The 22,389-nt window shown below is 39.0% G+C and overlaps 1 protein-coding gene and 2 long non-coding RNA genes across 3 annotated transcripts; 1 reads left to right on the forward strand and 2 right to left on the reverse strand.

Annotated features, from left to right (window-relative positions):
• Window positions 1-3,547: 3,547 nt before the first annotated feature.
• Window positions 3,548-22,357, forward strand: LOC101163456 (amyloid beta A4 precursor protein-binding family B member 1-interacting protein-like). The gene is made up of 13 exons (XM_023964983.2): window positions 3,548-3,573; window positions 7,881-7,940; window positions 15,273-15,360; window positions 16,666-16,811; window positions 16,928-16,999; window positions 17,071-17,230; window positions 17,301-17,422; window positions 17,509-17,583; window positions 17,662-17,805; window positions 18,789-18,899; window positions 20,221-20,319; window positions 20,398-20,497; window positions 22,118-22,357. Exons 2-13 carry the CDS (start codon window positions 7,881-7,883, stop codon window positions 22,252-22,254), a joined length of 1,314 nt encoding a protein of 437 aa, XP_023820751.1. The 5' UTR covers window positions 3,548-3,573; the 3' UTR covers window positions 22,255-22,357.
• Window positions 6,000-6,438, reverse strand: LOC144986761 (uncharacterized). The gene is made up of 2 exons (XR_013650616.1): window positions 6,300-6,438; window positions 6,000-6,221 (listed from the first exon to the last, which is right to left on the reverse strand). It is a non-coding gene; the product is annotated as an uncharacterized LOC144986761 (long non-coding RNA).
• LOC144986760 (uncharacterized) lies at window positions 11,893-12,208 on the reverse strand. The gene is made up of 2 exons (XR_013650615.1): window positions 12,129-12,208; window positions 11,893-12,014 (listed from the first exon to the last, which is right to left on the reverse strand). It is a non-coding gene; the product is annotated as an uncharacterized LOC144986760 (long non-coding RNA).
• Window positions 22,358-22,389: the final 32 nt, after the last annotated feature.

Below are 22,389 nucleotides of genomic sequence, written 5' to 3' on the forward strand. Positions count from 1 at the left end.
AACTTCAGGTCACCAGCCTGTTGCAGGGCCACATTCACACACACACACACCTAGGGGCGATTTAGATTCATCAACTAACCTATGAAGCATGTTTTTGGAGTGTGGGAGGTGGGAGGAAGCCAGAGTGCCTGGAGAAAACCCACATATGCACAGGGAGAAGATGCAAACTCCACACACAAAGGTTCAAGCTGGGTTTTGAACCATGCAAGAACACTAACAACTATCCCATCGTGCAGCCCTGATATCAAATCATATTTTGCAAAAGTTGTAATATTTTACCAGGTTTTGTTGTGTATTGTAAGAACCAGGCTCACAGTGCAGATTTCAACTGTGTTCCTGCAGCCAAACAGCCACCTCTGGTGTTTTCCTTATGACCCGCTGTGCTGGGGAGTTGAACTTCATTTTAACTTGAGTAATTTAGCACTTTTACTCTGAAACCAATGCTAGCTTTAGTATTATTTTCACAGAGATAAATCCTCAATAATACTGCAAAAGAAATAATGCTATTTCAAATGTACCTTATCTCTTCCGAGGAAAACATAAATAATAATAATAATGTCCAACAGCTGAGCAAACAGATAAGAGATGAAGGCCTCTTGTGTTGGACATATCTGTTACAAAGGGGAGTTATGAATCTTCTGATACACAAGGTGTATATTTGAATAAACCCCTTTTGTAATTTAGACTAAACTTTATTTATATAGATTATCTTTTATCAGTCTTTTTGTTGGACCAGACAGAAGAAGAGAGAGGGATGATAGAGGGGAGGGGTGGGGGTGAGGGCACAAAGGAGAGGGAGGAAAAAAGGGGGGTTAAGGAAATAGGACAATGATTATAGAAAAGGGGGAGAGGTGGACTTATATACAGTAGCAACCAGCAGTTGCTGGAAATGTTTGATCATTACTGTCTGGTGTAAATTTTAGTCTAAAAGGGGCGGGGCATGTCCACACACACACACTCAAGTATTACAAACATATCTGTTGGCTACAAAAATCTTTACATACAAACATGTCAACATGTACTCAATACAACTACAGTTCACACACACACGCAAATGTATGCATACAAACCAACACATGTAAATTTCATTCAGTCACATAATCTATTTGTGCAAAGGTGAGCTAGCACCTGTGCTCGTGTGAGTGCTTATGTTCTTCTGGGGTGGATGATGGAATGTAAAAAAAAAAGAGAGAGAGAGAGTGCCTGGTCATCCCCACACCAAGAACCCAACTGAAGAATCAGTGGTAGCCAGGACCACCCAACAACCGCGCGGTATAGCAGATAGAGGAAATCCCGCACGTCGGGCAATCATGTCTGCCACCCAGACCCAGGCCAGCAGGACCGCTACAGGGGCCCTCAATGCCAGAGAGCAGGGAGGCACAGGAGCAGAGAGAGAGAGAGTGCAAGCTCCAGCCCAGCCAGAAGAATACCCCACCTCACCAGCCGTGCCCGGGGACCCATAGCAGGGCCCCACCCCGGAAAAGCACCCCCCACCCCCAGGCGAGCACCCCACAACCCAAATTCTTAGGCCATCTCTTTGAGGGAGGAGAAGGTGAAAGGTTGAAGGATCAACAGGTCGTTTTGCTGGTTTATATTCCACTACAGTAGAAACTATACTCCTTATAGTTTTGTCTTTTAGCATATTTACTTAATTTTACTCTTCCTTCATTCCAATTAATAAAACGTGTACAAAGTTCTTGTGTTTGTTCCGTATAGTCCTTAGATTAGAGGAAATTATTATTTCTCTGAATTACCACTATAGTTCATTCATTTTAAACCAGCAAATTGATAAAGTTCGCTAAACTTTTTTAGCCTAAAACAGCAGAAAGACACACAATAACAGTGTGTATCATTTGGACTTACACATTAACCACAAGAGTATTTCAAAGAATCATGCAACCGTTAAGCCGTAGGAAGTTAGTACTAGACCTGAGTCAAACAGAGAGTGATTTTAAATTGCATCTAGTCCACTCAAAACAAATAAGGTTCTGGATAGTTCAATGATTCCTCATTTTGATGGACGATCAATGGAGGCTCGGATTTTTCTTATGGTGTTGCAACTGCTCCCGAAGACTCTGACACCAAATAAAAACTTTGTGACCCTCTTTTAGGTGCTAAAATGTGTGCTTTTTAGCTAGTACATTGCAAAAATACAGTAAACATACATTAAAATATAACACAAATAACAAGCTGAAGCAAAACACAATGCAACATATGCGCCCCTCACTACTGTGCAGTGTTTGTCAGTGGTTGAGTCTTCAGTTCAGCACTGTGGTCACGCAACCACATTTAAAAAAGTCTCATCTAAAGATACATGAACATCTTTCAAAAACCTTTATGTTTAGTTTTTCATGTCATGTTCTTTTTAAGCTGAGCTTCGTTTTGTATTCCTCCAAATGAAAACAAATCATTTTGATGCGTTCATATCTCCCAAAAAATTGGAATCCATACTTTCCTGAAAGTGGGTCTCTTGAAGATTGGATATTGTTGCTATTTTACTGATTAAAAGCTTCCAGGTTTCTGTGTGTAAGGCACTAAAAGTTGATTTTTTATTATGTTTCAAGTATGAAATACTTATAAGAACTCTTGGAATTGTACAGTTTTGAGGTACTAAAATATTTCACATTTAATAGGAGGCTGCACGGTGGTGCAGTGCTCTCACCTCACAGCAGGAAGGCGCTTGTCCAAAGCCCAGCTGGGACCTTTCTGTGTGGAGTTTGCATGTTCTTTCCGTGCTTGTGTGGGCCTTCTCCAGAGCCTCTGGCTTCCTCACAGAGTCCAAAAACATGCTCAATAAGTTAATTGGTGTGAGTGTGTGGGGGTCACAGTGTGCCCTGCAACAGACTGGAGACCTGTCCAGGGTGAACCCTGCCTTCATCCAGCAGCAGCTGGGACGGGCTCCAGCAGCCTCATCACCATGAAAGAAATAAAGTGGGTCATAAAATGAATGGATTGCATGATGAACAGATTATTTTCTACAAATCTGAGTGAAAATTAATATAATAAAAATTGTGATCTTCAGAGAAAAGTTTGTCTTCTGCATTGTTCCCAAATCACATTTCTGCTAGTTTTTCATATTTATGCATTTTTAGAACAGTTTTCCTTTATTTAATATACATAGGCTGAAGTACTGACAGTAAGCTCCTTTTGCTATACAAATAATCTGATCAGTTGATTGATTAATTTATTGAGTGTTGATTTGACAGCAGGGGAAAACGACTTCTTATGAAAGCTTAAGCGCATTTTCTGACCCTACAGGCAAATTTAAATTATGTGGTTTTATTGTTAAAGTTCATTTCAGGAATCTATTTTAGGTCAAAAACTTATTTAAAAAAAAAGAGGAATTATAAAAAAAAGTAGTTTTTTGTTTTCTTTGCCAATACATTAACAGAGAGCATTTGTGGGAGTCTCATCATTCTGCAATGTGTATGTAGAAGTCATTTGCCTTTACCAAAAAAGACCATATAGAATGTTATCAGGAAGTTCATCAGCTGTGAGTCACATGTGCATGGGGTTATACTGAGACCTCTGAGTTTCACACACGTTGTGGGAAGTGTCACAGCATCAGCAGAGGTAAGCCTGTTTTAAAATGAAACTAACTTTAAATGAACTGTTGCAAAAAGTTAGCTTCTGTGAAATATTGTGATGCTTATAAATCCAGGATGTTTGAACGTGAGCCTTTTTTGTCTTTGAAACTGTAAGTGCTCTCAGTTCCCTCCCAACCCTCCCAGAGTTCATGAATCTGATGGAATAATGTTCAGATTAATTCTTCACAGGTCTGGCTATCATTCAAGAGGATCACTGTGACTGTAGATCAAAGGACGGATATTCTAACAGATAGACACTGAAGAATCTTGATTCCATAAATTCCATGTTTTCTGCTCCATCTCAAGGGATTTTAAGAGTTAAATACCTGAAGAGTCACATCAGTTTTGTTTAAAACTCGCACATGTTCTCCCGCGGCAGCCAATAGCTGGATGTGCAACCAATTACAAAGCAGCAAGAAACTCTGAACTGCAAGAAGCAGGGAGAACATGGCTTTTTACTACCAGCAAGCAGTGTAACGTGATTCCTTTTTTTTACATTTAAATTAGAGAACCTCATTTTTTTTACCGTTCCTTTTGCTCATTTCTGTCTTCTGATGGCTTTTGGAGGTTTGCAGATGTTGGCAACCACAGTGGGGCACGGCAGCTCCAGCTGCCACTCAGCTTTCAACCTAATTGTTGTAAACTAGCTTGACTGAATGAGCATAATCCCAAAAAGTTAAATGTATGTGTTAAAGGCAGTGCTATAAATGAGACTGTGTTGCACATGTGGGATGCAGAGGTCCTGCGAGGCCACCAAGGTGAAGTTTGCAGTACAGATTCACATATTTTTCGCTTTCATGTGGAAACAATACCTCGCACACAAGAAGCGACTGCCCTCTTCCCCTTTCACCTCATTACTCCCTCCTGGATGTTCAAATGAAACATGAACACATTTGTCTCTGATTGTGCAAACTGCGACAACACTTGTGCATATGTACATAAGAATTGTTTACAACTTTTCACATTTTTAAGTTATTCAATTAAAAATGTCCTCTTTGACTTCACATATATCCAAACAGCAGGCTGTAAGGCAGCATGCAGCTAAAAAGACACTTGAGTGAGAAACAAAAGCTAAAAGCACAGGAAGCTTTTAAAAAAATTAAGTAAGAATAAACACCTCCTGAGAGGGCGCAAATTTTGTGGCTTCTTCTGGGTATGTGTTCACATTTTGTTATTTTCGATTCAGCGTTGATGTCGATTTTTTTATGATGGAGGACATATATAAAGAAAATTCAAGTTATAATTATATTTTTGATTTTTTCTTTATTTGAATTGTTGTGAATCAGGAGAAGATGAAAAAATTAATTAATGGAGAAAATACGCTGGGTGGGCCACAACTTACCTTCTCCATTCCATTCCAATGCATCAACTTGCAGATCCAAGCACGTCTTTCTTTTCCTCGTCTGAGCTGGCATCTGGATCTAAACTGTACAACTGGATAGCTCCAATATTGCTCGCCATTTTTGTTGCACCGCTATTGTTAGGTTGGGCTTGTGAGGGGTTGTAAGCCGGAGGGAGAGTATGTAAACAGAGAGCTCTCTGCAACTGGGGGGGGTTACTGTGGAAGATGGCACTGGATTTTTGATTTTGTCTAAAATAGCAATCATAATTAAAAGACCACTGGGAACGCTTTTACAATGGATGAAAAGATGATCAGAGTGGATTTTTAGGAAAAACCTAAGAAAAAGTATAGATGCGTTAGTATTATTTATATTCATGTCTTGAGTGTGTGTGAAAATTGTGCAATCATGGCTTTTTTTTATTGTTAGATTTGAGTTTATTTATGGTCAGACACTGAAGTAATTTGAGCAGAGTGGCCTAATTGAGGTAGGAAAAAGACAAGAAACACTGCTCTTCCAAGTATTAAGATTTAAGTGATTAATAAGAATAGCAATACTCCAAATTATAGTTAAAACAGTAAAAAATCATTGGATTCACTTCAGCAAACATGTGCACAGCTACACCATTCCAATTGATATCTGAAGCTCTCTTTAAATAGCTCCATACATGACAAATAATTTAAGAAAGGGAAGCCCCCTGCAGCAAATTAGACAAAAGATTACTGTCAAGGGGTTCATTTAAATATACATCTGGTGTTACATAAGATAGATAATCCCTGTTTTTTAAAGTAAAATATGTCCAACACAAAAGGCTTTCAGCTCTCATCCGTTTGCTTAGCAGTCGGACAGGACAAGTTTATATATTAAAAAAAAGATAGATTACTGTCAAGCAATGTTTTAAAAAAAATGTTTTAAAAAAAAAATCATTGAAGCTCCATACTTTGAGTTCCAGTGATGCCCCTTAGCAAAAAGTACAAAGGAAAAGTTTATTTTATAAGTATACTTGTCATGGCAAGATAGGCGAGGCAGACCCAGGCGCTGGAACCTGGAAGGAAAACACAAGGTGAGTAAGTTGGTAAGTCAAGTTTTAATGATATTCGGAGTTGCTTGTGATCTTGATGTGGCTGGAGAGCAGCGGGTGAAGTTGCTGGAAGTAGCTTGAGATAGTTATGGCTTGAGGCGAGGCTGGTGGTCGGAGTTGGTTCGTGCCGAGGCTGGAGGTTCTTGGTGTTCCGAGAGGTTCTGTGGTTCAGGTAATCCGGTGACTCAGGTGTCCACTCGTGGTCAGAATGTCCTGAAGGCGAGGCAATACAAAAGTTAGACATGAACATGAACACTTGGACTGAACTAGACGAGAGACCAAGTTATGCACCATCAGGGGCAACAAACTGGCAATGAATGCTGGTTCTGGATCTCCTTAAGTAGGTCTGGTCGGTGATGGAGAGTGGACACAGCTGGGAATCATCAGGAGCCAAGCAGAGAGGGGAAGGGTAGGAAAGCTGACAGAGGCACCATGACAACACTTGAGTGTAGCAAGTGTACTACATAGACCACATGTGTAGTGTGTGTACACCAAATGAATACGCCTTCAGACCAAATTTGAACATTTTAAGTTTAAAAAGTAAAACTTCAAGTATGCTGCCTCACTTTTAGCATATACTAAGTATATTGGTAGATATACTTAGTACTTAGCATATTGGGGACAACGTGACATCATTCTGTCTATAAATATGTCTTGCACTTCTACTTTTTGCTTCTGGGAACCACCTAATTGAGGTAAGTGGTAAAATAGCTCATTTTTATCTACAATGTAAGGAAGCCAATGGAGGGAATTGAAACAAAACACTTGAGTGTGTTTCTGTTTCAGCATTTAAGATTAGGGATATCTTAATTGGAATAAACATGATGCAAAACACAAACAAACCTGCAAAAGCAAATGGTTCTAATTTACATTCATGCACTTTGAATGCATGTAGATGTCCTGTTGTTGGTTATCTTCCTCCACTTTGTCACATTTACCAACAACTTTTGCCACTGTCTTGTCAAATTAATTTGTTACACCTATGATGTATGGCACAGTATTTTACTAGAAGAGACTTTACCTACATGAAAACCTATTTTTATCCACTTAAGGGAGCAATAACATGACATCAGTGGGGTTTTTATAAGAAACAGGAAGTTAGAAGTAACCTTAACATCTACATAAGTGCTTGTGATAAAAGGCACAAGCAGCTTAAGTGTTAGAAAACATGAAAAAAAACTGAATTCACTAAAGAGAAATAAAATCATTTAGATAATAGAATATTATAAAAACAATAGAAGATAGAAAATAACCATGAAAACAGGCTGTCTATATGTCAATGCAGCTACATTTGCATGCTGGTTAAGACAGAATCTAAACTTTTCCACCGCTACTTTATTTGCAAGTACCTGCAAGAATCTGCCTCTCAGTTTGCTTCTGTGCCACATGCAAGAGAATATCTTGGATATAAAATTTATTGTTAGCCTAAAAATCATGTTGGAAGACTTAAACTACTGGTAGATGTATTGCTTTAGTCGACATTTTAGAGGAAATCCGTTTAACTAGATGGTGGTTAAAAGGACCGTTTTAGTTTGCAAGAACAACACAGAAGCCATTACTGCTGCATTACTCTGTTTACTGTTGCTCAAGATTGCAGATAGGAGTACAGCTAAAAACACAGATGACCAAGTTTCACACATTGTTTGCAGTTGCAATGAATTTGCATGAAGAATTTGTTGACCGGGCCTCAACTACTTGTGTATTTCCACCTTTTTTTTTCAACAGCTTGAGCAGGGGCTTCCTGAATGTCAAACAAGCTGAAATGAAATTGCAGAAACCTTTCAGTTTTTATTATTTCCTTTTGTGCTGTTTTATTTAACCTATGAGTCTGTATATTAATATCTATATATATTTTGTTTTTTTTGTTGGCAGATGGAGCAGATTGATGATATGCTAAATCATTTGATTGGAGAGATCGATCATCTCTCTCAGGTAAAGCGCAAACATTTTGTTAATAGGTAATCGTCTGTTTTAAGTTTTAAGATATGAATTAAAAACAAAAATGTAGATAACAAGTAATTTGCAATTCCCACTCGCTGTTATACATTTGTTTTTGAAATGCCACAAAAATAAAAAAAAATACAACCGGGCTGCAGTTACAACAGAGTTAACCATGACAAACTACTGGTGCAAACCAAAAGCACTCTGATGCTTAAAAAACAACAATAATAATTTTCATTTACCATTTAAAAATTTGATAATAAATAAAATGACTGCAGCCTCCAGTGCAAGCCTAATCAATTCTGGTCCTGTATTACCTTAAAGCAGTTTAATTTTGAAATTCTTTGCTGCTTCAAATAAAAATTGATCAGGAAAAACTAGATTTTAAGTGTCAAGAAAATGTTTCATCGTCACGTAATAGGATTTTTGGGTCAAATCCAGGAGCAGCAAAAAGGTTGTACCTATAGTAATAAATGAACAACGGATTTCAAAATAAGATTACAAAAAATACAGATTTGTGCAAAGTCAGTTAGGTGAAAGCCCCCAAAACAGAAAAGTTAGTTAAAAAGCTTTTAAAATAATTTTTATGCCAAAAGTGCATTTTGGTTGTAAATCCAGCTGCTTTTTCCACTCATTGCCAGGTTTTTGCCCAACTGTCTACTGGCTAATATGAGGTAACAGCACCGTTTGAGAAGTATCTAATCTGGTTATTTTGACAATAAAAATCTTTACTCAAAGTTTTTTTTTTAAATCAATGTAAACACTTTTGGACTCCTGACATAAAGTTGTGTAGAGCTATCCCACCGTATTCCTAAAAACATTCCATACATCGATCATCTGAATGATCTCATCCTTTCATGGAACCATATTAACAAAGTTGGCAGACATTATTCATTATTTATGCTTGCATATGAACAGGTAATGAAAGTAAATGACAAATTATGTCCCAATAGGTTCTGCAGACAACATCTGATTGCATCTTGGCTTCAAACCAACCATCATAATGTAAAGAATGTCCTTCAGCACAGCCTGCAGATTCCCTCCAGCACTCATCAAGAAATAGAACAAAAATTGTGCACTCTTGACAAATGTTTCATTAAAGTCCATATTGGGAGGGGGATGACCAAAAAAATTAATTAGACAGTTTGTCTGACCGGAGCAAGGAGTCTTTCAGGTTTGACAAAAACCACTCCACAGCGGGGAGACCTCAGGAAACGCTTTTTGATTAAAGCTCTTTGAAGCTAATGGATGTATAAATGGTTCCGCTTATGACCTTAATTATGCCCCTCCTCTTAACTGTTCAGGAGGCGCCGGGGTCTGCTTTGCATCTCTGTCTATGCAGACATGGCAGCATGACAAAATGTGTTCTCAGACAGAAGTTAGCTACTTTTATGTGGCAAGCCTAATTTTGTGTGCAGATTTGGCTAATGAACATGTGGATGTCCTGTATGCTGCTCTCAATAGAAGAATATTATCTCATAAAAACGATAAATGGTAATTGGCGTTTACTTGTATAGCGCTTTTCTACAATTCTTTGAAGGCCCAAGGCGCTTAACCCTTGTGCTATCCTATGGGGTCCAGATGACCTGATCCTTACATTGACGTGTTCTCCCTACCATGACAAAGGTGGATAAAGGTGGAAAGATTTCATGTAATCCATGGACACCAGTGAAGATCACAAATCATTGAAGAAAAAAGGTTCAGAGCACTGTCTAGTGGGTCTAAATGACCCAACACCCAACGTTAAAGTGCCTAGGATAGCACAAGGGTTAAACTGAAAACACAAAATATTTAGATTCAAGATAATAGTTACTTAAAGTCCCGTTAGTTGTCACGCACCCACGTACTGTACATGTGTGACATTTATTCTCTGCATTTGACCTGGGGGAGTGGTGAACTGCAGACAAAGCCGCTCTGGGGAACCATTTGGTGGTTTAATCCCCCAATCCAACCCCCTTAATGCTGAGTGTCAAGCAGGGGGGCATTAACTCCCATTTTTAGTCTTATGTGTGACTCCACCATGGGTTTAAACCCACGACCTTCCAGTCAGTTGACACTCTGCCCCAAGGTCACTGAACTGGTTCTTAGAAAAAAACGACCCCCCCCCCCTCCCCGAAGGTTCACAAATCATTAAAGAAAAAAGGTTCAGAGCACTGTTTAGTGGGTCTAGATGACCCAATTCCCAATGTTAAAGTGCCTTGAATAGCACAAGGGTTAGCAGTCACAGTCCCATTCACCCATATTCCCACACTGATGGTAGCTCCGCTGCTGGACGCTACCACCAGCCTACCACCAGAGGCAAGCTGGGGTTCAATGTCTTACCCAAGGATACTTTGACACATGCATGCTGGAAATCGAACCTTGCCTCTGGTAGTTGGTTAACACAAGTGTTTGGCAGCAGATCGCCTTTTGTCTGCACCACAGCTGCCCTTTCTAAAGATCCTTTTTTTTAATCAAATCAAATCAAATCAACCTCTATTTATATAGCACTTTTTCAACAACATATGTCACTCAAAGTGCTGTGCATAAAATACAATAAAATGTAAAAACAAGATGACAAGACAAACCGTGCAACAACCCCCCCCCCCCCCCCCCCCACACACACACACACACACACTTAAAAAAAATAAATAAATAGATAAATAAAAAAGTGATAAAATGATAGAATGTAGAGACCAGGCTTTGTCCTGAAGTGGGGAAACGATATTTTGGGGACATGTCCACATCAGCGACCCCCCCCAACCCAAGTTCACGGAGAACACTACCACAGAACCCCCCAGATCCGATCAAAAGAGTCAGACCCAGGAGATCCAACTGCAGCGACCCCGTTTACTGAGAAGGGTCAGTCACTGATGTGGAGGATCCCTCAGAGGAAACAGGTCTCTTCTGTTTTCTATTTAATGACAGCCTTAAATAGACATTCTGGATGCAAACTAATAAATACTATAAAATAAAATACATTAAATTAGCCTTTGCGCTAAAATACAAATGAAAAAATATTTTCCTAGAATATTTAAATTACAACATATTTTTATGGTAGTTATAAAGCTGGATTTAAATTGTCTGGATTCAACACATTTTCTTTAGTTATTTTGTTGTTTAATACGGAGCCCGTGTCCTGACATTAAGATATAAAAATATATCTTGTTCCCACAGATTAATATCTTGTTCCCACAGGTTGGAGCCCGTGTCCTGACATTAAGATATAAAAATATATCTTGTTCCCACAGATTAATATCTTGTTCCCACAGGTTATTATGTCGTTCGCACGAAATACTATTCCGTTCCCACAAGATACTATTCCGTTCCCACAAGATACTATTCCGTTCCCTCAAAATACTATTCCGTTCCCTCGAAATGATTAACTCGTGCGAACGCAATAATTATGTCGTTCGAACGCAATAATTAATCCGTTCGAACGCAATAATTATTCACGTCATAAGTCATTCACGCGGATATGCTCTTTGTACGCCGGCAAAAGCCGCTTTCAGCTGTAACTTCCGTGTCTCTGTGACCCATATTCGTTCAAAAAAGGAACATGAAAAACAAAATTGATCACTTTATTACCGTCTCAATGAATATAAGAAAAATATCAAAAGATTTATGATAACTAGGCTGCTTTGTCAAACGATAGCTCCTGCTAGGCTAGCTCCGCCGCAGAGCTCTCTGTTTGATCATGTATGCCGGCATTTGGGCAACTGGCTGGTCTGTTGTCAGACAGCTGATATTGTAGTTTAGGGTCGAATAGGAATAATAATATTCAGGACTTGTCTTTTATTAACTTTAGCAGTCAGTATCTTTACATTCGAAGGCTATTAGGCTACATGCTAACTGACTAGCCGATCATTTCCTGTTATTAATTTACGTCATAGATTTACACCAGATACCTTCACATTTCTGTCTGTGTGTGTCTCATTACATTGCATTGAAGACACGGAGGATGTTTAGAGAACAGATTTATTTATTTTAAAAAGCACAGAAGCATCCATCGTATTCACGTTCACATCATGGTACGCCCTCAATCATCTTGCTGCAAAAGCCGCTTCCTGCCGCTACTTCCGGTCTCTGTGAGCATTCAATAGGGGTAAAAATAAAAGCAAGAATGGTCGATCTGTTATTTTCTCGATGACAATCTGAAAAATATCATATTAAGCTGGCTGCTTCGCCGAAAGCACTTACCTTTAGCTTGTAGCATAACAACAATGGCAGTACGTCACGTTTCCCAGAATGCTTTCCTGCCAATCATTGGCCAATCACCGTGTCCCTGTGACCAAGGTCTAACAACAAGACCAATGGTTGGCCGCAAAGCATTCTGGGAAACGTGACGTACTGCCATTGTTGTTATGCTACAAGCTAAAGGTAAGTGCTTTCGGCGAAGCAGCCAGCTTAATATGATATTTTTCAGATTGTCATCGAGACAATAACAGATCGACCATTCTTGCTTTTATTTTTACCCCTATTAAATGCTCACAGAGACACGGAAGTAGCGGCAGGAAGCGGCTTTTGCAGCAAGATGACTGAGGGCGTACCAGAGATCATCATCATGTGAATGAACGTGAATACGATGAATGCTTTGTGCTTTTTGAAATAAATAAATATGTTCTCTAAACATCCTCCGTGTCTTCAATGCAATGTAATGAGACACACACAGACAGAAATGTGAAGGTATCTGCTGTAAATCTATGACGTAAATTAATAACAGGATCAATGATCGGCTAGTCAGTTAGCATGTATCCTTATAGCCTTCGAATGTAAAGCGACTGACTGCTAAAGTTAATAAAAGACAAGTCCTGAATATTATTATTCCTGTTCGACCCTAAACTACAATATCAGCTGTCTGACAACAGACCAGCCAGTTGCCCAAATGCCGGCATACATCAAAGAGCTCTGCGGCGGCGCTAGTAGTAGCCTAGCAGGAGCTATCGTATGACAAAGCAGCCTAGTTATCATAAATCTTTTGATATTTTTCTTATATTCATTGAGACGGTAATAAAGTGATCATTTTTGTTTTTCATGTTCCTTTTTTGAACGAATATGGGTCACAGAGACACGGAAGTTACCGCTGAAAGCGGCTTTTGCCGGCGTACAGAGAGCATATCCGCGTGAATGATTTATGACGTGAATAATTATTGCGTTCGAACGACATAATTATTGCGTTCGTACGAGTAAATCATTTCGAGGGAACGGAATAGTATTTTGAGGGAACGGAATAGTATCTCGTGGGAACGGAATAGTATTTCGTGCGAACGACATAATAACCTGTGGGAACAAGATATTAATCTGTGGGAACAAGATATATTTTTATATCTTAATGTCAGGACACGGGCTCAGTAGTTTAAGATTAAGTTGTGGTGTTTTTGGCACCAATATGCAGAAAAAATGTATTTTTAAAGTTCTTCACGGGACCAAGAGGAAGCTACTATTTGCTGACTGAAGGTTCAATTCAATTCAATTCAATTTTATTTGTATAGCCCAAAATCACAACAACAGTCGTCTCGATGGGCTTCGAAGTAAAACATTAAATCAAAAGGATCACGAATACAAAGAGTTCAATAGAAAAATACTAAAATGAACTAACAAACTGACTAAGCTATACTGGCATCCCTGCCCTTAGACCCCCCTTCGCGGTAAGGAAAAACTCCCAAAAAAACCGGATTCCGGAAAAAACGAAGAAACCTCAGGGGTGCCCACATGAAGGAGGGATCCTCCCCCAGGACGGACAGGCGATTTACCAGAAATCTTAGAGAAGAATTAACTTATCTAAATCTACAACTACATATATAAAGTCCAGCAGACGAGCTTCATCCAGCCGTGGTTATCGGGACAGTCAAAGGCGCGAGTCGAGCCGGAGACAGGAACCACAGCCAGGTGTAGGAGCAGGAGCAGAGACGAGGTACTAGGTCAGGTACAGAGCAGAGACGAGCCAGAGATGAGCCAGAGGCAGGATCCACAGCCAGGTGTAGGAGCAGGAGCAAAGGCGAGGTAAACGGTCAGGAACTGGAGCACGGATGAGCCAACTGGAGTCTGGAAGCACTCCCACTCCCCAGGAGGGGAGAGGAAAAGAGGGACAATACATGAATCGCACTGCACCAAACAGAGGCATGGAGAACTAAATGATAAATTATGATCAAGAATAGAGGAGAGGAAGGGTAGAAGTAAAAAAGGAAAGAGGAAAGAGGACAGAACCCCAGTGTACCATAGTTACCCCAGCTTCAACTTCTAGCAGCCTTTTAAAAGAAATAGTTATTATTAAGTTTAATTTAAACAAACTAACATTAAGTTAAATAATCTCTGAATACTAACTAGTCTGACAATAAGCCTGTCCAAAGAGGAATGTTTTCAGTCTAGCTTTGAATGTAGAAACTGAGTCGGCCTCTCTTATATGAGCTGGGAGTTTATTCCATAAGACAGGGGCTTGGTGGCTAAACGCTCTACCTCCAACCGTACTTTTACTAATTCTAGGAACCACAAGCAGTCCTGCATTTTGCGAGCGAAGTGTTCTGATTGGTTGGTAAGGGACTATGAGGTCCTTAATATAGGACGGGGCCATTCCATGTAAGGCCTTATAGGTTAACAGGAGGATCTTGAACTTAATTCTAGAATCAACTGGGAGCCAATGGAGCGAAACTAACACAGGAGTGATGTGATCTCTTCTGCTGGTTCCAGCTAACAATCTAGCAGCTGCGTTCTGAACAAGCTGGAGACTTCTTAAGGAACTCTTAGGACACGCTGCTAACAAGGAGTTACAGTAATCCAGCCTCGACGTAACAAATGCATGGATGAGTTTTTCAGCATCACTCTTAGAAATTATATTTCTGATCTTAGCAATATTCCGCAGGTGAAGGTCCATGCAGCAAAGAGGACATCCACCTAAATTTCAAAAGCAATGGTCATCATTGTGTTTGAGGATGTTTGGAGGGAAAAGAATTAAGCTTTGATGGTTGAAGGTGGCAGAATCATGCTGTGGGACAAATGTGCACATTGGCAAATAGATTGCATTATGAATTACATTTTAAAAGTTGGTGAAGAGCAAAGAGAAAAACAACTTTTTTATTTAGTTGCACTTCTATATATGAGCAGACCTAAAAACGTTTGATAAAAGTAAAAAATTCAGTCCATGTGAATGAAAGGAAAAAAGTAGTACTTTCTTTCACAGTTCTGAAAAATCAGAAATAAGTTCCTTAACAACAGATAAAACAAAATTTATGTTATTTCTTTTTCATTATTTCTTGTGTAATTGTTATGAATGCTCTGAATTGCAGTTACATGTTGGGTATGGATACAGCATGCAGTAGTCTTCTGTGTTTTTTTCATCTTCTGCAGTCTCTGTTATCTGAAGGCGACACAGCTGAAGGGAAAGATGCTTCACAGGAGCAGAGCACATTCTCCATTGGTTTCACAGACCTGAAGGGTAAGTCATTCCTTCCCTTTCAAAAAAGTAAATCCAGACAGCAAAGACTCGCTTTGCCCTGACAGTCTCTCCACGTGGGGGAGACATGCAGCAGACATCCCACAGATCAAATTCCTGCTGGTTTTCTGGTGCCAGAAAGTCACAGTGACCTTTAGAACTTAAAATGAAGATTCTGAGCGCTGAAGCAGGGTCTTCTTCCTGTGAAGACACTCAAACCTCAATCTCAGCCTCAACTGTTGGAATAACTGTTGATTATTATTGAAATATATATTTGTTCACCTTGTATCTAATAAAAAAAGCCATGTTAAAGGAGAGGATGCATTAGACAGGGTTTGATGGAGGAAAATGATTCACTGTGGTGACTTCTGAAGGGAAAAGCAGAAGGGAAAAGAAAACAAATCTAAAATAAAAATCCACAGAATCGAAATCAGTGTGCATCCCACCAATCTATGTGTTTTATTCAGATTTCCTTCATTTCTTTTGTTGATGTTTGCAGGACCCTGCAGAATCAGATTAGCTTTCTTTCCTTACCAATGGAAGTTGGACATTGACATTCACAGAAGCAGAAAATGTCCTTCTGCTTTATCCTTTTTTCTGTTTTATTATGTAAAACAACCGTTATTGTTTTGTTTGTCAGCAAAAAAAATTTTTTTTTTAATCTTCATCGCTGTTTTCTGTTATTTCCTCCTGCATGACTTTTCATACCAGAAATAAGATATTTCTTTGTTTCCTTGTGTACTTTTGTGTTTCTCCTATGCATTGATCATATATAAAAAGGCCCCTTTTAACTAACTGGGAGACGTCACTTAGATATTTTAAACGTTATTTTATACATTATTTATTTCACGGAATAGTCTCCTCATCAGACCTTTTCCAATTCTGTAACTTTCTTTTTTCTGAAAAAAAGAATGGAGACAATTTAACGGCTATGGTCATTCAAGGTAGTACTACTCACATCTATTACTATCTTTAAATTTTAATGATTAAACAACGTTAAAACATAAACATCTTTTGAAAAAAAGTCAGGGTCCTATTGGTCCTTTTTTTTTAACCAAGTAATGCCGTAGCAAATTTTCAAAGCAGTCAAAATAGTTAGTCATTTTGACAAGAACGGAAAAGGCTACTAACGCTAAAAATAAAGATAAATTCAGTTTTGTAGGGACATAGTCAAAGAAAAAATAAAAACTAAGCTTCTTAAATTGTGCACATAAAGATTTTTCCCGCTCTGCCTTCTTTTGACCAGTAGAAGAGCAGAACACGTTGTCCGTCATTCCTGAAGTAACAACTTCCTTCTTATCTTCTCAGAGTCACTCAACGAACTGGAAGATCATGACCTGGATGCGCTGGTGGCCGACCTAGAATTAAAATGCACATCTGAAGAATTGTCAGTTTGTGAAGCAGCAGGCAGCCTCGTGGAGGATCATCCATCACCTGCTCTGACGCACGAGGAGGTATAAGTTCCCCCTAAACTGACTGAAGAACCTTCCCGTTTGATAAAAACGGTAAAAGATTGATGGAAATGGAAGATAAATGAATAACGTGAGGATTCTTTAATTTTTCCATTAAGACAAAAGCCCAAACAAAGTTGGATAAAATTAAAATAGCTTTGGAGAAGCTGAAAGAAGCTAAAGTGAGAAAGGTAATGCCCAAAACTAAAAAAGTGTATTATTAAGTCATTCTGTGGCAGTTGAACTAACCAAAAACGCTTAGTTAATAGTAAAAGTCCTGATGAGTGACGGTAGCTCCAAAACTCTGATGGTGGATGGGAGGCAGATGGTGCGAGAGGTTCTGGATAAGCTCTTTGAGAAAACACACTGCGACCAAAGCATCGAGTGGAGCCTGTGTGAGGCCAACCCCGAGTTGCAGATTGGTGAGACTTCTGGCACGCACAAGTGTCAACAGGACCCGTGCGCTATTACTCATACCTGTGTCCGTTACAGAACGAGACCTGGAGGATCACGAGTTATTTGTGGAGCTCCTGTCTGACTGGATTCGCCACAGTGAGAACAAAATCCACTTCATCTTAAGACCCCAAAAGTATGTGATGTTCACTGACCCACAAGTGAGTTCAAAACCATCCCTTTCTTCATGTTTGATGAGTCAGGGTTCATGTCTGTGATTGGTCCGTGTGTTTTGTGAACCCAAAAGCTGTTTTTCATGTGGAAAAAGAATAAATCCGGTCAGACGGATGTCAACAAACAGACTAAAGATCTCCTAATCAAGGTCAGCTAAAGGTACACAATGACTGTCTGTGTTGGTCCATGTGGTCATTTTAACCATTTTTCTCCTCTGACACCGCAGGAGCATTTCGGAGGCACGAGTGTGATTGTGCCTAATCTTGAAGGGAAGATGTACCTAAAAGAAGATGGGAAGAAGGTCTGGAAACATCAGTACTTCCTTCTGAGGGCCTCTGGCCTTTATTATGTACCCAAAGGAAAGACAAAGGTACAGAAAAAATAAAGATAAACACAAGCCTTTCTTTTTTTACTGCCATGGGTTCTTGTGTGGCATTACAAGAAAATACTCGGCAGTGCAAATAATAATAAGTCACGCCTTTGAAATTATAGTGCATGTCTTGTTTTGAATATTTTTTACTCTAAAATGTGGATTTTTATTTGACCGACTGTAATCTTGCAGAACAGTGTTCTAAAAAATAGACCGCTTACTTATGGGCGATGGAAAGGGGGTGTGGGATTGCTCCGTGTCAAATCAACTCAGGTATTTCTAATGAACTCCTGCTGCTCTGCAGAAACTACGTCCGAGAAAACAACGCAGGTCTTTTTATTTTGGCTAAAAATAATATAATCATAATTTTAAAACTATTTGGAACGCTTTTACAATAGATCAAAAGATGATGGAGTGGGACTTTAACGTTACAAAATAGTTCAAGTCTGACTTGACTGGGCCGGTGATACATACTAATCTTTTCTTCTTGCTGATTTTGTGTTGTTAAGTTTGGACATATGTCCTCACATTTTCTGCTGTACAGATGACTGAGAATAGTTTAAGGACTTTCAGTTGCACGTGTGACTAAGAACAAACCCAAACCACCAGCCCTCCTCCAACGTGCTCTACTGTTACTTATTTTTTCTGCTGACAAAATGTGTTAAATTATTCTTTTAGCTGAACAGATTCAGATCGTAAGTGAAGAAAAATTATTCAAGAAGAAGGAAAATATTAAAACTGATTTAAAAAAAAAAGAACCTAGCATCCTTAAGGTTAAGTCTACTTCCTGAAAGTTGGTTATTGTGTCAATGTTTGGGTCGAGTCTTGTATGCAAAGGGGAACAAACACTGGTCTCGGTCCGCTATCAGTTTTGCTTCATACTGGAGGATGAGTATTGGAGATGTCACTGTCGGCATAAACTGCTCACACTTGATCCCCAGCACCTCTGTCAGTGTGATGAAATTTTGTTTTTCCCCTGCCAGTCTTCGTCTGATCTCGCCTGCTTTATCCGCTTTGAGAAAGTCAACGTCTACACAGCCAGCAACTACAGAGAGAAATTCAAGGCTCCGACCAGCTTCTGCTTTGTGTTAAAGGTCAGTCACAGTGTGTGGGATGTTTCTTGTCTCGGAAGACGCACCCTTTTTTTTTTTTTTTTAGGTCTGGCATGCTGAAGTCACTGAGTGCTGAATCTGCCGGTCAACACAACAGTTTCCATGGAGACCACGTGTCAAAGAATCAGCCTGGGATGAAACCTTCACTCTGTTTAAGCGCTTACAAAATTGAAAACAGTGTCTGGAATCCATGCAGAGCGCAAAAAAAGAAAACAGACAAAAATAGGAGGAGTCAGCTTTATGTGGAAGTTAAGACATCATGAAAAAAAGAATTTAACCCCCCATCTAAGCTGGATTTGCAAACGAAAACACACACATTGTATAAATCTAGCCTCTTCCTATAAAACAGGCAGATTGTGGTGACCCCTGAACTTTCCTGCAGTATTGGGAATAATAAGCAGACCTGTACACTTTTCTTTCTTTTGAAAACAAGCCATTTTGCATAATTGACAGCAGAAATATTGCACTGAATTAAATTACAACTCAAAAGCAGCTCTTTTAACTTGAATTAGAACTCAATAGATGACCGTCTGAACTTTAGTTAGTGAAGAAAAGTATAACAATGCATCACTGCTGTGATCATTATTTTCCTCTTTCATGAGGAATGACTGGATGGTAAAAAAAAACAGTTAACATTGGTGTCCATGTTAAAATTATATTGAGAAAATAAGAGCTATTAAGGAAAGAAAACAATGGTTCAATTCTGTCTTCACTAGTAGAAGGGCGCCTGCAGTAGTATAAGGTCACCAAAGTGCAAATTTTACAAAAAATGTGCCCACACAAATATATGTTTTGCCATCAAATATTGAATTAAAACAAATATTTATTTTGTTCTAGGATCAATATCCAGATGTTTTTTTTTTCATTTGCTGTGGTCTAAAAACACAGCTTACCTTTTCTTGCAATTTGTTTCACATGTCGAAAACTTCTGTAAATATATATATATTTCAAACTTTAGCTGGTAGAATTTTTTTTACTGAAATACATGAGAGAAACCCAACTTTTTTTCTTCTTCTGTAGATGTATTTTTATCTGTCACATTCACACACCTTGCAATTTCCTCCCCAAGGTGTCAAATAAAGAAATTCTCATTTAAATTCCAATTTTTATTCTTACTCTGACCTCTGCTGGTGAAAGCGCATACTACAAATGACAAACAATGTAAAAAAAGGTGAGAAGATTGAAAAATGACTGGAATTTAGGTGGCATATATTTAGATGGTTTTCTTCAATGTTTCTTTGAACCTTCTTCCCTCTACATTATGAAATCAATTGCATATCTCTTCTTCTCTTTGTGCTCTCAGCATCCCTGCATCCAGAAAGACTCTCCCTACATCAAGTTCCTTTGCTGTGAAGACGAAAAGTCCCTGCTGCTTTGGGTCACCTCCATCAGAATAGCTAAGGTCAGCTGTAACTCTGTCCACCCTCTTTGATCTGAATGTCCTTTCTAAGAGGTTAAACAGTCACCTGTCTGTGTTCAGTACGGACCCGTCCTCCATCAGAACTATCAGGAAGCTGTGAAAAGAGCCTCCGGTTTCCAGTCTGCACGAAACAAAGCTGCCTCACTTCAGACCAAAGCTGGTGAGGTTTAAAAATAATTAGAACGACTATTCTAAAAGATTCTGTATTTTCTGCAAAAGTCAAACTATCTATCTTTTGTCTAAACGCTTTGGGTTGCTGGAGCCTTTTCTAGACACTTTTGGGGGAAGGAGGGGTGCATCCTGGACAGTTTACCATTCCACTGCAGGGCTAAAAGTCAAAATACATTTAAAAGAAATTTGGAAGGGAAAAAAGAAAATAATTTAATGAATAAAATATCAGATCTTAGTAGTTTAGCATGAGTATAAACAAAACAAAAATCCTTTTGTTTCCTATTTTGTGAGACTGTATAGTTTGGAAGCTCCTCTTGTTCTCATAGCTTCAGATAAACCCCTATCATCAGCCTTCCTCCACTATGCTTGAAATCAGTAAAACCCTTTAATTTCATTCAGAATGGTCCATATTTAAAAAATGTGCAAAAACTCGACTTTTTCAGGTTATAAATTATATTGTTTTCTCTGCACTGTCTGACATTTAAAATATTGGGATATCCAAATTTAGCAAAGGCAAATGTCTTAAATGCTTTCTCTTGCTACATAAATTTACACAATTTAACAAGGAACTTTGCTTCATTTGGAAATAGTTTGTATTTATTGTTTGTAAACCCGTATACCAGTGTACCGTCTGAGATTAGCAGCTGCACCGGAGCATCCACGATCAAGGTCTTTGCTCAAAGGCTCAACAGTGGGGTAACAACAATGGGGCAAACACTACAGTGGGCATCAGTGCTATATAGGTTACTCATGTAGATCTTGGGTCAGCGTTAAGACACACTTCAGTGCCAGCTTCTGTTTTTTAAAGTTTGGTGAGCGCCCCCTGCAGGATGAGGCCCTAAACTGACAAATGTCATAGAAAACCTCAAAACCTCAAAATTAGCAAATCTTCTCCAACTACTTTTTTCCATCAAACCTGTTTATGTATTTACCTTTAAATGTATTTAAAGCGAAGATCTTAAGATCTTCGGGGGGGGGGGGGGGGGGGGGGGGGGGGGGTCTTTTTTTTATAAGAACCAGCTCAGTGACCTTGCGGTAGAGTCTCAACTCTGTGACTGGAAGGTCGTGGGTTTAAACCCACGGCGGAGTCGTACATAAGACTCTAAAAATGGGAGTTAATTATGAGGCCAGAACAGTCTCATAATTCAGAATTGCACACACTTCGATTCACAAATGTCATTTTATGCAAACGTGCTAAATAAATTTGGAAATACACACGTTGTGTTTCACAAATGCACACCCTGTGTTTCATAAACACACACATTGTGTTACGTTTGCATAAAATGACATTTGTGAATCGAAGTGTGTGCAATTCTGAATCATGAGACTGTTCTGGCCTCATACCAAAGTGGCTGGGATAGGCTCCAGCAACCCTGTGATCTCAAAAGGAAATAAAGGGCTAAGAAGCTGTGTCAATGACTGATTAGAATATTTTATTTTGTTTTTAATTAAAACAGACACACGGAATCAAAAAGAGGAGTACAAATAAAGTACCTGCAAGTTTCAGTGCATCGTTTGAAGCACTGGATCAGTCTTGAGCTCCAACGTGATCACACGGAGCTCTGAATATGTCTGTTTTCTTTGGATCTCAAACTCTTTGTCTCCATAGATCAGCCCAAGCACAACACCTTTGTGGTCAACCCATGTATGGGTCCATCTCCACCTAAATCTGAGGTTAAATTCAATTTAGAAGAACCACCACCTGACTTCATCCCTCCTTCCCCCCCAGTTCATGCATCACCCTAGCTCTCATGTCCTTCAGCGAGTCATCTTTTTTTTTTTTTTTTGGGTTGCTTTTAAAATATCTAAATTGTTAAATGGTTATAATAAAGAGCATATATTTGAATTTTACATATTTCTTTCTATTTTGTTTGGACATTA

Source organism: Oryzias latipes, chromosome 17 (genome assembly GCF_053564925.1).
Source record: "Oryzias latipes strain Hd-rR chromosome 17, Olatipes_Hd-rR_3.1".
NCBI classification, from domain to species: domain Eukaryota; kingdom Metazoa; phylum Chordata; class Actinopteri; order Beloniformes; family Adrianichthyidae; genus Oryzias; species Oryzias latipes.

Coding starts and splice junctions, on each gene's coding strand:
- LOC101163456 (XM_023964983.2), top strand. CDS start 7,881: ATGGAGCAGATTGATGATATGCTAAATCATTTGATTGGAGAGATCGAT. Junction 17,231..17,300: donor CAACCCCGAGTTGCAGATTG/GTGAGACTTCTG, acceptor TGTCCGTTACAG/AACGAGACCTGGAGGATCAC. Junction 17,584..17,661: donor CTAAAGATCTCCTAATCAAG/GTCAGCTAAAGG, acceptor CTGACACCGCAG/GAGCATTTCGGAGGCACGAG.